This window comes from Balearica regulorum, chromosome 2, assembly GCF_011004875.1.
Source record: "Balearica regulorum gibbericeps isolate bBalReg1 chromosome 2, bBalReg1.pri, whole genome shotgun sequence".
NCBI lineage: Eukaryota > Metazoa > Chordata > Aves > Gruiformes > Gruidae > Balearica > Balearica regulorum.
Window position 1 is genome coordinate 84797689 of NC_046185.1, and position 16440 is coordinate 84814128.

The 16440-nt window shown below is 36.0% G+C and overlaps 1 protein-coding gene across 3 annotated transcripts in view; it reads right to left on the bottom strand.

Moving 5' to 3' along the window:
* Positions 1-16440, bottom strand: part of CDH18 (cadherin 18) — a 281427-nt gene that overhangs the window by 137402 nt on the left and 127585 nt on the right. For all 3 annotated transcript variants that reach the window (XM_075744847.1, XM_075744848.1, XM_075744846.1), the window contains exons 4-5: positions 9446-9740; positions 983-1102 (exon numbers count right to left, since the gene is read on the bottom strand). In XM_075744847.1, the coding sequence (XP_075600962.1) occupies positions 983-1102; positions 9446-9740 (415 nt within the window). The remainder of the gene's footprint in view (positions 1-982; positions 1103-9445; positions 9741-16440) is intronic.

A 16440-nucleotide genomic window follows, 5' to 3' on the forward strand; every position in this document is an offset into this window, starting at 1 on the left:
GATACTTCTCTTGTAATGAAGCAAGCATATACCTCCAAGTTCTACAGAGATTAACGTATACAAGCAAAGACACATAAATGTAAAATCATTACAATGAAAACTACTTACACTATACTTACTTCACTTCAGCATATTTTAAAAACCATTATTCTTCCCTACAGTTAAGTGTAGGGATCACCATATTTCATTCTTTCCCTTCAGTATTAAAGTTGTGATATAGATAGGGAAAAACAATTACAAAATTCAGAGGAAAAAATTACTTTCTTAAATGATATTACCTCATTATTAAGGAATATAAATGTGTACTAAAATATATAATTATATTAATATTTAAGATAATGCTTTTCAGAAAATCCAAAACTTGTAACAACCCCCATCTCCAAAAGAGATTTCTTCCCTCTTTAAAGAAACCAATTTGGATTCATTATACATAACTTACACTTTGTGGAAAAAAAGAGAAGGCGATAAATAGACTTTAAGCATAAATATTTCAGCTCATTCTACTTCTTGAATCATAGAATAAATTTTCAGTTAAACGGCAATACAGCAGTTTTATAAATACAAGAATGATATTAATTTATTATGGTGTATGTGTTGAAGCACACATTCAATAATCCTCCCAAGCCTATCCTTCAGGCAAAATAAAGCATTTAAAATCATAATGTATTAGGTACACTTGAGCCAATTCCTAAACAGAGGCTTGAAAAGATGAAAAAGTGCTATTCCAGTTTGGCTGAATGGCTCACATCATGACATGATGCAGAATTAATTCTGTACACAGTAGGCTCATTTTAGTACTCAGCAAAACATAGCAACTCCTAAATTTCATAGTGTTAAAGCAAGAACTAGGATATAACAGGAATTTTAAAAAAAGAAAAAAAATCCCACCCACCTGTGTTTTGTACATTGGATTTCATATACCAGACTTAGTTAACTGCAACATATTAGCCAAATCGCACTGACAGAAATATAAAATATCCACCTGTTTTAGGGTCAACAGAGAAATATGGCTGTCCCTGAAGAATACTGTACACTACTCTGGCGCTGTTTCCATATGTAGGGTCATCTGCATCTGTGGCTGTCACCTGTAGAACAGACGTACCTGTATATACAGGAAAATAAAAGTTAATTGATAATAAATATAATTTTCTGACAAAAATAAATATTTTTAGATGTATTTTTGAAACCTCTACAGTCCTCTCATTCTACAATCAAGAGATTAATATGTATACTCATTTGAAGAAAACTTTTCCTCTTTCTCTCTATATATGTCTATGTAACTTAATTACATATATATAAACATAAATATTAACTGTATACTGTGCCACTAAGTGGGATAACTTATGAGTAACACTTTGCAGAAAATAAAATGCGTAAGTACTGCACAGACAGAATAGAGACAAGTGATTATACATTTTACTGTATTTTGCAAGACATTTAATGATGAATCTTTTTTTGCTATCACTGCCCAACACTTCATATAAGAAATCAGTAAATGAAAGATTGGCAAGTTAATAAAGGTTCAGTCTTCATCCCACTTGTTTATCCTTCTACAGACATTGCTTGCTACAGACTCCCTTGGCCCAATATTAAAATACAGGAATAATAATAACAGAACAGGCTGCTGACGTGTAATTCTGCATCTGAAAGTGGCTTCTCAGTTAAATTAACCACTGAGGCATCACCTCCACTCTGGTGTGTTCAATTTCACATCTTAGTTGTGAGGAGAAGTACGCTTTTGAATTGAATCCCTTGATCTCCCTCACTTGTCGTACTTTGATTTGCCTCATGGAACAGTTTCAGAGCATGCTAACTAGATTCCTTTGCATGAAACTAGACCAGAAGATGTGCTTTAGCAGCACATCTGATTTATTCTGACTGCTAATGGGCATTTAGTCTCAGAGACCAGACGAGAGCTAGTCTGAAATAAGACCTCCCAAAAACATATGGTGTGGACATCAGATCCTCAGTTCCAACTGTTTAACTTCAAAGATCGGTTTCCATCGCACAGAACAGTTTGTTAATGTGCACGCCCTCAGTCTATACTGGGAACAGAAATACCTAAAACCATGGAGTCTCACTTCGAGTACAGCAAAGCAAGGGTGCAAGTCTTCGCAGATTTGGATTCTTCGCTGTTTGAGAAACTATTCATTCATTTGTGCCACACTAACTTGAACACCAAAAGTTGCTTTTTTTGTATCTCTACTGGAGATTTAGTAAAAGGAATGGCAAATGTGTCTGCGTACTTAAATATAGCGTCCTCTGGTCTCTGAATAGCCAAAATGCATACAATCTCATAGACAAATATATTCAGACAGCAGATATAAGGATACCTTGATGAATTTGATGTTGAATATTGTAATAAAATCAAGCTGGAGCTGGTAGTCTGTTCATAGTTATTCAGGAGTTAATGGTAAAACTGACTAAATTACTGTATTTGGGGTTATGTGGCAAGGTAAACAAATATGAATTAAAGTTAGTGTAATGTTCTTAAAATGTTCTAGGAATCTATTCAGTCGTATTTATTTGCTATCTAAGCTTAGAATAAGAGTTCCTGCGAACCACATCACGTCACTTCAAAGAACAGAAAATGCATTTTTTGCCCTATTCTATGGCTTATCTAAATACTGTAATGTTAGATTTCTGTAGCCCAGTTTGGCAATAATTTATAACTTGAGGTGGAAAAGCTGTGACCTTTCTATCTTCTAGTTAAGCTTCTTGTTTTCAAGCATAAAGGCCTGTCCACACTAATTTGTTGTTTTATTTCTATTCATGGCTTCATTATTTTATGTTGAAATCTTGTGGAATCTTTAAAGATTAATAGGTTACTGATATACAATGATTTTATTTTTTTTTTAATTGCATACAACAAAACCATGCCCATCCAATAGGTATAGTCAGTCACCTAATCCAATAGGTATAGTCAGTCACCTACCAGAGTTTGCTACCCAGAGTGCTGGGCAACTTCTGTACTTTTTTGTCTATACATTTTCCTGCTTCTAGGAAAAAAATTACCAACAGTTACCTAGTTGTCTGACAGATGGAGAACCCATTTGCACTTTTTCCCAGAGTTCTAGAAAATCAAGGTAGGTTTTGGAATGGATGAACAAACAGATTTTGGCTATTTCAGAAGAAGAAAATACCAGAAATACTGAGATTTCATGGTTCTCTCATTCTTCAGAGACTTTCTTCTCTCCTCTCCTTATTTTAAGAGGTAGGGGATAGAATCTGAGTGCTTGTATTGCTCATTGATGTGGGACAAAGAAACAGGGCTAGTGAAAGACAGTATCTCACATAAGCAACTGACAGGTGATTTTTGCATGAATGGAATGCTATTATACCTTAAAATCTGCCACAGTGGTTTTCTAATACATCTGTATCTCTCTTCTAAGAAACACCTGATAATAGTAATTTGGTACTGAATAGTGGCAAAGTGTTCTTCTTCCATCTAAAAGAACACTTAGAATCACAAGTTTTAACTCAACCGCCCACCTCACCTCTCAAACCCTCATTCAGTGCAATGTAGCTAATCACGTGCGTAACTTTTCACTGTATTACTTACACAAGCACACTCAGCATCTGCTAAGATATACCTGTACAGGCCTTTTGCCTAACTCTTTCCTGATTTGCTGAGCACAGAGGAAAGGCAGCTTGTGAAAGCTGCCAGTTAGAATGCCTTGTGAGAAAAAAAGGTAAAGAGGGTACCTTTACCTTCCAATTACTCCTTTCAAAGTTAGCATCATTCAGCTCAACAACATGACAGATAAATCACAATTCCACATATATTTGTACCATACAGATCCAGCATCAGTTTTTGCTGTTGAGTTATGTGTAATGAAGGATTTAGGTGGAAAAGTGTACAGATCAGCTGCCTTGCTATTTTTAATGCTAACAATGTTCTGAAGAAAAGAGTCTAATACAAAAAATAAGAATCTAATTTCCCTGGAGACCTCAAAAACAGATATGAACATCGGACCCAGAGGCATACCTTCTATATTTTCTTCACCAACCTACTGTGCAAGTGCCTATCGAGAAAAACTCAAAATTTTGCTATGAAAGCATTTTGACACTCCGGTTAAGCAATAAAAAAGTCTTTTTTTCCCCAAAGTGGAGGCTCTGCTTATTCAGAGTACAACTACCATTCCACATGATTTCCCACTACAGTTTAGAGATTACATATTGGGAATTCTGTTTTCTTAGCTAATGCTTCATACGGAGCTGTAAAATATGTCTCTATGCTCTGAACACCACTCTGTAAGCTTTGCCTTTTTTCTGTTATCAAAACCAAGGATCATTTCATTTGGGAATACAAATTGTAGTTTTATTTCAAAATATCTTTTGTTTTTCTCTTTTTTAAAACATGTTTACAATAAAAATTTTGTAAAGTTATGTAACAAAGAAAAGCTGAAGGGAAATACTTCAATCTTTCTCTCTCAAGACAAATTTTTAATGTTTAATGAGGCAGTTCAATAAAACATGTCTGTTGAGAATGCAAATCTGTATGCATGACTTTCCATAGTTTGCTGCACTGTAAAATTCTCAAATGGATCAATATTGAACAAAAAGTAGAAGTGAAAAAAAGATAGTGAAAAAAGTTTAATGAACACAGGGATTTCTTGCCCAACTAAACAAATTCTTAAAATAGTCTTAAAACACTGACAAGTCAACACAGCATGTTTTAGTTTCATTCTACATTAGAAAACAGTGATTTCACCCAGAAATCAACACTTAAAGTCCAGTGACTATATTACTGATTCAAGTCCCCTCTGTCTTTTTGTCAGCTATCTTCATTAGAAGATAAAAATCAAACAACACAGGAAGATCAATAGGCACTTCTCATACAAATCATATTTATGAACACCATGAATATTGTCTTCCAGATTATCTGAAATTATTAATACCACACATTATAATATGGTGGAAAGAAGTTCAGAAAAGTCCAGTATGTCTATTAATTTTCTAAGTAGAATTTATTTGGAATATTCTTCTTGTGCATGACCTCAACACTAGAAAATTTAATACGCAATATTTCATTCATTTTGAATCTATCTGAAAATGAGCAATATGGAAGGCTTTTACTGATTGAAAAATGGTTTTATTTCCTTTTACATTTAGATAATGATGACTCTTTCATACACCTTAAACCAGAGCATAGTTATAGCTCTCAATGAAAGTGATTTTTTTTTTTTTTTTTTTTTACACTGGAGAAGAAATAATTTCAGATAGAAACCTTGGTTCTTGAGCCAACTTTTAGGAAGAAAGGTTCAATGAAGGCAAGGAACAGGTGGTTCCTTTCAGCTCTTTCAGCATTGTACATAAAGCATAAATAATATGTTCACTTTGTGCCACAGTGAACACTGTGATCTAATATTTGGCAAATAATTTAACATAACTTACCTGTACTTTCTTGCCAGTGACCTAAAAAAAAGAAAAGCCATAAAGGTCCTACAAATTTTACAAGTAGATCAAGAAAGGTTCAACTTGTGGGGAAAATACCCACTAACTTCTTGAGGAGACAGACAGGAACCTGCTGCTGAAACTGAACAGGAAAAAGGAGATCAAAAATATCACCTGCCACTCAGCATGACGGCTTTTATAGAGATAGAGTAACACTGAAAGTTTTTTAAATGACCATGTAAAAAAGTGGAAGAAATTTTTAAAGTAGTGAAGCATCCTTAGGAATTCCTGAAATAATAACAAGAAGTTCAGTTATGTATAGACTCCACAGTTAAATGTCAAAAAACGTGCTAATTACAGAACTAAAAAAAAATGCCATAGAGATCTCCATTATTTGACAGAAAGAAGATATTCTGTGGAAGCAATAATAGAATTAGTCTTCCTGAGATTGCCACAAATAAAATGCTTTCAGTATGCAATAAACACAAACAAATCAATATGGGAAAAAGAAAATAATGATCATAAATTTGCAATGAAAATATAATGTATGCCTACAGCAGATTGCCTGTATGGCGGGATATGAAAATTCAGTTTTATTCACACAACAGGAAAGCTTTGTGGAATAGATATTTTAATGATTTACCTCAGGTACAACCAGTAAAGTATTTCATTTATAAAACATATGCATTAATGCTTTATTTTATCATTAAAACTTCCTTGGTTTACCATAATCCACTCTGGTTTATAACCCAAAATGTCATCACAGACTAAATATTTGAATTATTCTTTGGAAAACAGTAACTTGTATAATGTAGTTGTACAGTAATACCAAGATTCAGACTACTACAGAATTATGACTAACATCTGTGTAAGAATACTACATTTTGAGAGGACTGAAAAAAAAAAAAGAGAACTTTTATAAATAGAATGAACAAATAAAAAATAATTATATTAGCTGCTTTTGACTTTGAGGATAACATTGATTTCCTTTCCACTGTCTCTCCTCCTATGCAGAAAATAAAAGGCTTCCACAGGGGAAGGAAATAATCAATTAATTAAAATAGTCTCCATTAAAGACAAAGGAAACTGAAGAAAGAGGAAGACAGAGTTATGCATTTTTGGAGACAGTCGATAAAGGAAACGAATTTCACATCAAGACACTCTGTGGTGTGACAAGAGACAACTGAGATAAGAGCTTAGATGCTACTGAAATGAACTCAACTCTAACAGTAAAGCTTTGTGCCCCAGTGAATTATTGAACACAATTGAAGAGGTTTTGTACAGGCCCAAAATATTCCTACTCGGAGCCCAAAATATTCTTATTACCCCTCACTGTAGTACTTCCCACAAAGGTGTATTGCTTAAATAGTCCTGGTATTATGATATTACTCACAGAAATACTGCCCTTCTGTATTTACATAAATTTCTCTTGGGAATGATATCTGCAATAGTATGCTTAGATGGTTAAAATAGGGAATTCTACATTATGAACATGTATGTTATATCCACTAGCATCACTGTGTAGATGGACACCTACAAGTTTATAGGTCTGAGAAGTAAAAGAACAGATCAAGGAAGTCAGTATTTGAGAGGAATCTATGGTTTAAGACAAGAATGAACAATTTGCAAATTATTTTAAGGAATGAAAACATATTTGATCTAAAATCTGAAAATTTTTATTAGCTAGATACTGACCAAACAAGAATGGCTAATAAAGATTGTTCTTCTGGTAGAGACCCAGAAGAGGCTATTAGAAATAATAATGTTAATAAGTAATGATAATAAAATGTGGGAGGAGGGGGAAATAGAAATTACAAGCAAAGATGAGATAGCAATTCCCAGTTAGAGGGAAACAGACTGTGGAAAGAAGAAAATTCATAAAAGGGAAGGAATATGGGAACAATGACATATGAAAGAGGAACAGAGAAGGAAGTAAGAGGAGACCAAAGAAAGATATTTCTCCCTTCATGCATTCTTGTTGCAAAAGGGAACACAGGAAAAAAAGGTTAAGAGTTCTCCACAGCTGGGAAGAGACATCTGAAATAGCACACTGTGGGAGGACTTGGAAGAGAGGAGAGGACTGGAAAGGGAGAAAGGTACTACAATACCTACGAAGAACAAAGTATTAGAACAGGACAATTACGATGCAGACTGGTAGACTGTTTTTCAGAACATCACGTATGAAGGACATTTTGAGAAGAAAATCAAGGAACTATTCCTATGTGTCAGTGTGGTGACAGTGACAGTGAGAGAAAGAATGAAGGGGCATTAATAAAGTTAGGGGGAAAGAAAGAGAATGGGGGAAAATTTTTGTATCCTTTTAAAACATGAGATTTGGTAAGCTTCGGAGTCTATTTAATACAATCTGATTTTGCATGGTAGATAGGAAAGGATACTTATTCTCTACTTTATACAAGATTAACACCACTTAATGAAGAAGCATGGGTGTAAAAATCAGTCTCTGCTTCCAAACTGCCACGGCTCTGAACTCCATGGTTCAGGAATAAGATTTAATATATTTCGGTCTTTCCAGCACTGGTATGATTACTACATGTTTGCAAATATTTCATATACCACACTTCCTTTGTATATGCAAGAAAAGAATTGTAGATGTGTTTGTAATACACCATTTTTACTATGCACATCTGTAATGGAAGCTATGGGTTTGGCCTGTTTAGTCCCTCCACACGAAATATTTCTTTACATACTGTGAAACTCTATGCAGTTCAAACAGTATGCAGACTTCCACAAACAGATTAAACTTCCCTCATTACATAATCACGTATGTCTGAACTCAGCATAATAATGTCAGGTGATACCATAGAAGATGAACTGAATGCAGATTCCCAGTTTAAAATTAATTTCACCTATCTACACCAGGAAAGTTGTACAAGGTATCTTCGTATCCAAAATCATTACATTAACAAAATATTGTATCTGACTTTCAAGTATGGAACAAAACACTTCTGTTATTTCATATGAGTTATCATTCAAAGTGATGATGACAAACTAGTAAGATTCAATGACAACATTCATTCATTTTTGTATGTATGATCAATACTATTATGAGTAACTACATGTATTTTAATATTTTTCCCTTTTAATTTTTTAGAAAAAAATTAAAATTATACTCTGCAGAAGTTAAAGTCTATCACCTGCTCATTAAACAAACAGCAAGGAGAGAAGAACAAATTATCTCTTTTTCACTTGAGAAAGTTAGACACATCTTGGACTTGAAAGTAATTTCTAAGACGGGGTGTGTAGGGATTTGGGAGGAAAGGGAAAAGTGTGTTCATGAGGTAACTATCTGTCCTGTCCATTCAGAAATAAAAGACAGAAGATATATTTCACAAAGACTAGTCATGACAGTTAAGCTTTCTTAAAAAAAATATCTAGCACAAAACTCCTATTTCTATCCATCTATCCTGGACTAGTTATGTAGCTTTGATGTTGAGATATTAGGGAAAAGTTATAAACTAATTTCCATACCAGAGAAGCAATACATACAGAAAACTGATTGCATAATGTAGCACCTCAAAGAATAAGAATATCTGAACTACATTTCTAACAGGGAAAATCAAAGATCAGGACTTTTTTTGAATGTCAGTTCACTTTATAAAGAAACTTAATAAAGCTCAATAAACATATGACGCCATGGTCTAAAATAATCTAGAAAAATCTTTAATTCTGCGAATTGCATAGACTACTCATGTAGACATAAGAGAATGCCATAAAGTGTGTAGTTGAATGAGGATATACAAATACCTCTTGTTTCTACAGTGCAAATTACCATTTGCCCAGGAATTAAAGCATTCAAGAATAAGAGTGAATCTCCTCTACAGTCAGGGTGTGTGTGTACTGTTTTCTTAATGTGAATGTCCTAAGTAACATACAAGGTTGCATTTGATGTCTTCCTATCAGCTCTTCTCAATTGTAATATCTTTTACAGACAATCAGTGATACAATAACGTGTCATAACTTTGTCAAACAATATGTAGAATTTTCACTTGTTAAAAGACTGTTGAATAGAACAATTTGTTTTCCTTACCCATTTCAGACATCTCTGGCACAGTAACAATGTACGGTCCATCTGTAAATTTTGGTGCATTGTCGTTGATATCCTGCACTTTGATAATAAATTCAGATTCAGGCTCGAGTGGCTTGTTTGTCCGTCTATCAATAGCTTGGGCATGAAGCACATAGTGTGTCTTCTGCTCTCGATCTAGGCTTTTGGTTGAATGGATGTCTCCAGTCGTGTCATCAATAATAAATATAGTCCCCGCCCCTTCTCCAGTAAGAATGTATTTGACTGATCCATCACCTTTGTCAGAATTGGAGTGCAGCTGTAGAATATATACACATAAAATGATATAAAATAACATATTAAATGTCATAAAAGGTTATTACACATAAGATATAAAAACTATAATATTACTGTTTATTTATATTACTACTTAGTTTTTAACCTTCCCTCCTCTTGCCATAATCAATCATGTGCTATTTCTGACAAGTCAATCATTTTGTTCAGGGTCTCTTCCAACCGGCATCGTTCATTTTTAAAGCTGGGATTTCTTGGGTTCTATGTCCATTCTAGAAAGCTTCCCTAAGTCAAGAATATTCTAGTAACTAGGGTGCTTTTTATTTTATGTTGGTTTGGTTTTAATCCTTCTAGTAGTTATCTTACAGCAGTCATTGCTAGAAACTGCCTTAAGCACTAAGTCTGAAGCAGTCACAGCAAGGACCGTTTGCTTCAATGATTGTAGTTAGTCCCACCACCTACGTTATCTTCTGTGGCCCCAAGGACAGCATCATTTACTGCAAAAGGAAACTGCATAGTGTGGCAGTGACAGATGTCTGTCCAGGATTACTCCGTCCCTCGACAAAACACAGACATCCTCTCTGGGTTTTGTTTTGTTTGTTTTTAATTAGAAAGTCACCTAATTTGCTTGTATTTAAATTATTTATAACGAAGTAATGAACTTTGACTGATACTTCCAGCATTTTCGTTGTTCCTAACACACACTTCATGCTATACAATATACATTAAGTATATTATACCCCTCCTCGAGTAGAATAAAGCTTATACTTATTGGGGTAGGTGGGGCGGGGGGGGGGGAGGAAAAGTCACTAAGTACCCTGGTGTGTTAAGAGATAACATGAAACAGCTACCCATTAAGACTCAGAGCTTCTAACTTGACTTTAAAGAATTGCCTGTTTAGATTAAAAATGAACATGTGTTCTCTGAGGAGGGGTGATTTTTTGATAGATTGAGAGGCTCGTGGCTTTTTTTTCTTTAAAACAACTTTGAGAACAGAATGTATTTAATGAGGTGCACAATGAGAACAAAGTGATAATGCAGAAATGAACAGCCTCGGGTATTGTGCAGTTATATTGTGATGTTAAATCAGAAGCGAAACTTTCTAATTTTAAGAACTCACTCATTCTTATTCTTATCCCACTGCCCTTACTACCTCTCAATATCTGCAGTGTGACATTACTAGGTTTCTATACAGAATCTGAGCAAAGCAGAAGCAGAAAGCCAGATATCATTTTTAATTAAAGGAACACAAGGTATCAGTTTCCAGACTCCTTTCTATACTTAGTACATAAACCATTTAGAGCTGGATAAAGAAAAATAAGACATTTGGAGGTACAAATCATCTATTTTCTGACTTAAACCAGAAGATACAGAGGTGCTGCTATTTTCTCACTCTCTCCTTGTACCTTTTTTGCCAGGTCTTTGCCTTGCCTTCAAAATTATCTAGCTTGCTATTCATAAAAGGAGTAAGCATATGGAGCTCAATGACATTTTTCATTTTGTGTATTAAATCTATGAAATTATGGTGTCACACATAATTTATATCCTATTCTGTAGGGGATGTTGGGAGGGGAAGTCTAATAAAATTAAGATTGTCAGCTCATATAAACTTCAGTGTAACTTCAGTCAACACACCATATACTTATCTGAGCCACAAGAAGATCTGACTGAATAACCAAAACAAAACTGGGTCACCACTGTGAACCCTTTTCTTTTTATTTTGAAAATGGAAGAAAGAAAGAAAGAAGCAGAGAGAGGGTCTGTTTGCTTGGCTTTGCCTTTATAGGACAGCAGGACAATCTTACGCCTTTCCTTTAGAGCAGTGATGGGCTAAATTCTGGTTACGTATCTTCTTATCCTCAGAATAATACTATATTCTATTAACAAAGGAATAATTCATTCAATGTAAAATGCCAGAGATTCAAACTTCCTATACAGTCAAAATGCTCTCTGAAGTGATTTATTCCTAAAAACAAGAATAGTATGTATTCTGGTATCCTAACGCTGGTTTGCTGGTATTCTAATTTTTCAGAACAATCAGAATAGTTTTTCTCTTGCTGCAGGTTCCTTTTTTGATAAAATGATTACTAAGTGTTAGTGCTTGCAAATGTTAACATTTGCCTGAGAAAGACTGCCTCTAATTTATTGGGGGGGGGGGGGGGGGGGGGGGGGGGGGGGGGAACCCTAAGAAACCCAGGAGAAAACTTCTATGCCAAGGAAATGACAAATTTGCTGAGTTTATGAAGCTATAAGGAACTCAAAATTATCCCAAACTGAAGAAGACCAGAAGAATCCCCGTCCTCATTCTCTCCTTTTAACTCTACATGCATATATGTAAAAGCATATTCAGGTATACCATATAGAGATCCCAACAAAAATCACTGTATTCATAACTGGAATTATGAAATTATGAACCAAATTTGAAATTGCTTACATAGGTAAGAAATCAACAGAATAAGGAACTGCTGTAGAATTTAAGAAGTAAGCTTTCTTCAGAACCCCCAAATCTCAACACACACACAGTGTTCCAATACCATACTGAAAAAAGGCACATTCAGAAATTCACTGTGATAGCATGAAATGCATGGAACATTTGGAAAAATTAATAACATTAGATATTTTTTATTGTGAAGAAACAACTATTTCCACTTGCCATAAGTATAGAAAATCCACGTACATTTTGAGACAGAGGGCTTTTATACCTAACAAGTAATAGAAGTTTAGAAACACAAAAGATTCTCAGCTGATTGCACAGCCAACCATTTATGTATTATTGCTTGTGCTGGTTTTGACCGAGGTATAGTTAATTTTCTTTGTAGTAGCTACAATGGGGCTGCATTTTGGATTTGTGCTGAAAACAGTGTTGGTAACACAGGGATGGTTTCGTTACTGCTGAGCAGTGCTTACACAGAGCCAAGGCCTTTGCTGCTTCTCACACCACCCCACCAGTGAGGAGGCTGGGGGTGCACAAGAAATTGGGAGGGGACACAGCCAGGACAGCTGACCCCAACCGACCAAAGGGATATTCCATACCATATGACGTCATACTCAGTATATAAAGCTGGAGGAAGAAGAAAGAAGATGGGGACGTTTGGAGTGATGGCATTTGTCTTCCCAAGGAACCGTTATGTGTAATGGAGCCCTGCTTTCCTGGAGATGGCTGAAGACCTGCCTGCCCATGGGAAGTGGTGAAGGAACTCCTTTGTTTGGTTTGTTTGTGTGGCTTTTGCTTTCCCTATTGAACTGTCTTTATCTCAACTGAGGAGTTTTCTCACTTTTACTCTTCTGATTCTCTCCCCCATCCCACTGGGGGGAAAACGAGTGAGCGGCTGTGTGGGGCTTAATTGCTGACTGGGGTTAAACCACAACGTTCCTGCTAAACATCATGTTACCCAACAAACTTCAATTGAAAAATGCAGGCAGGAATGTCACTAGAAGGAAATTATCTGGGTATTAATAAACACTGAATGTCTCAATTATCAACTGGGTCTTTTACCGTGCAATTGTAAGTCAACAACTGAAAACAAGAGAAAGCTTAGAGAATTTCCTGTTTCACTACTTCCTCATATTTCTTATATTATTTGAAATACAACACTTTGATTTACACCTTTTCATTTCTAATGCTGAATTTTAAATTCACACAGGAGAATTTTGCATAGCACTTCTACTGCATAACAAAAGGCCTTTCCTTTGTCAGTTGGTTTATATTTCAGTTTTTCTGTAAAGATTAAATAACTGTTTGTCGTCTTTAATACTTCCATCTCAGTACAAATTGGCCCAAGTAGAAAAATAGCAAGGCTTCTCTCAAACACTTATTTGCAATGTGTTGTGCTGAAGAGAGCCCCTGGGAATCCCTGCTTAAGACAATGCCTACCAGATTAATGAGAGATTCACGTCCCTGAGCACAGTGCACTTCTTTCTTTTTCCCTGCATACTATGAAATCTTCTCCACAACAGGTGGTTTATCCCACAAAAGCATTTCTAATTAGAATAAATGCGATTCACCACTTAGGTTACAAATACATGGTTTGGGAGTCTGTATTTCTGCAGCTATGTCTATAATGATTTATAAAAGACACCAAGGGAGCAAAATCTAGGTGGACAATAGTGAACTCTCTCTCTACTTGGGACTGCTGTAACTATTTCTATTTCAGATTAACTTGACAGAGAAGGGGATGCTGCTAAGCAACATAGAGTCAAGCCAATCCATATTCTATTCACCAGTTCAGACCTAACTTGTGTTACCTGGGGAAGTCATCTCAGCCTAGATCCCTACAAAGCGTGAGGACATTTCATTTCAATGAGATGCCACCACCTCTGCCAATGACTACTGCAAGAACACGTGTACACTAGAGGATGAGACACTCGCACACTGTAGCAATGTGAATAAATAGCTTAGATAAACACAAAATGTGGTGTTATTTTTTCCCCTGCTGTGCCAGTCAGAGACAGAAAGTTGGAACGTTGCGGGAGTCTCTTAATTTAAAAATACAAACGCATTGCAAACTGAAACATGATTACTCATAACGTTGAGATGAAAAAAGCATTGAAAAGAAATACAAGGGAAATATGTCAAACTTTAGAACACAGCTCTCTGATTTGCCTAGTTAACCACTACAGACTAATACAGCTTGCACTCAGCACTTAGCCCTTCCAAGCCTCCCCAGGGGTCCGCCCACCTTGCCCATGTCTCAGGACCTCATTGCAGATCCATGGGGCCACCAGTGACCCCACAGCAGGGCCGGTCTCCAGCTCCCCACAGCCCTGCCCTGCCCAGCCACGGGCCCCACCAAGCTGGGCCCACCTGTGGGACCAAATCCCAGCCTGACCCTCATGCCCAGGGAGGTGCCCGATGCCTGGGGCTGCCCAGTGGCCCCTGGCTGCCATGCTCCTGGCCTTGCCATGACCCACCTGGGGGAGCCCCCAGTCCCTCAGCCCCAGGGAGCTGCCTCACTCCGCTGCTCCTTGACAGCAACAGCTCCAGTCCCCCAACTTCCAGGCAGTGCAGGCTTCTGAATTCCTTGTGGAAATGCCATTTCCATCGTAAGTGATGCGCTGACTTCTGAAAACATTACTTACTCACTGCTGATTTGGTTATGCTCTTAACAAGAACATATCTATTAAATATTCTGAATCTGTCCACAACCAGAAGCTTCCAGAAAGTATTTAATTTTCATCCCCTGTTGGGTATTATTCCTGTCTTTATTTCTCTAAATTTTTAGGTAAGGACGAAACTGAAAATAATAGCTGAAGAGTATATCTGGAATGTCACCTTTATCAACCCAGTGGGCTCCACTTCTTGACATATTTAATAACAGGTTGGATTCAGGATGATTTATGATGGTTCCTCAATCTTTAACTAGCCTATATCAGCAGTGTATGACTGATTTTGCAGAATAGCAACCAAGGTGTCCTTGTTTTGCTAAGGCTTAAACATTTTTCTTCCATCAGTCCATTTAAATACTTAACTTTCTTCTAGTACTCCTGCAGAAACTGTAGAAGGGCTACATTCTCCAAAAGCATGATTTGAGGAGATATACTAGACATTTCAGTGAATGAGTTTTCTTTATAGTCTTATAGTAATTTGGATACTAGGAGTCTTTAAATACTTATAATTTGATTCACCAGCATATTAACTGCTGTAAAATGAATGCACAGACTGTAGGCTTATTGCCCAGCTAATACAGTATTGTTACTGCTAGTAACCGAAAAGCAATCAGGTGGCTAAAGCCTAACTGCAAAACCAAATGGTCAGGTGGCTATTGCTTAGCTACTGGCCTTATTCACTACCCTTCATCTTCGTACATCTTTTAATTAATTGTTTTAGTTAATGCTTAGCCACATCACTCATATAGAAGCAGGGACCAATGGGAAAGAAGCACACCAATAAGTACTATAAAATATAATTGGGCTACCAATAAATTCTTGGATCTCGATATATGTGCTGTTCTGTTGAAAAAAAAAGTTATTAAGAGATTCAATTATATATGCTAAACTCAAATCCGAGGCTGATTTGAAAAAAATCAGTAACTGTTGCACTAGCCTAATAAATTTAATCAGAGTAGAAGTGGTTATGTACGTATAAACTTAAATTATTCTGAAATAACTGAAGAGAATTAACTTAAAGCTTACAATTGAAAAATAACAAACAATAAAAATAATATGCACAGAATTTCAAAAGCAAAACCTAAGTTCCAGTAGTGACACTACCATTATGTCTTTTGAATGAAGTATTGTCTTCTGTTTGGGGAGCAGCACATTCTTTCAAGGAGAGCCACAGAACCTCCCCTTCTCAATTCTGTTGTCACTGCCAGCCAGTTTAACCAGACAAGAGGGCCCCAGCACAATGCTACCACAGCGAGGTCTGCCAATGAGTGCCCAGCCTACAGGAATGACAAAATTATTCCCAAACAACATGAGCTATGAGCTTTAGCAAAGCATAGGACAATATATTAAAAAAGAATTCAGGCATGTTACTTTACTTTTGTTACGTGGAACTGTTTAATGCTTCACTACAAACATCAAAATGTAGATATGTATAAAGAATTAATGATATAACACTAAAACACTGAGTGAAAAATATTTTAATCTTCTCTCTAATAAGAGCTGCAACCATGTTGACTTCCTTTGATGTTTATGTAGACACAACATGTAATTTAAAAGAAATGATACAATAACTTAGTAGTAGTAAAAACCGCATATAAAATTATTCTGAATGGTGCACA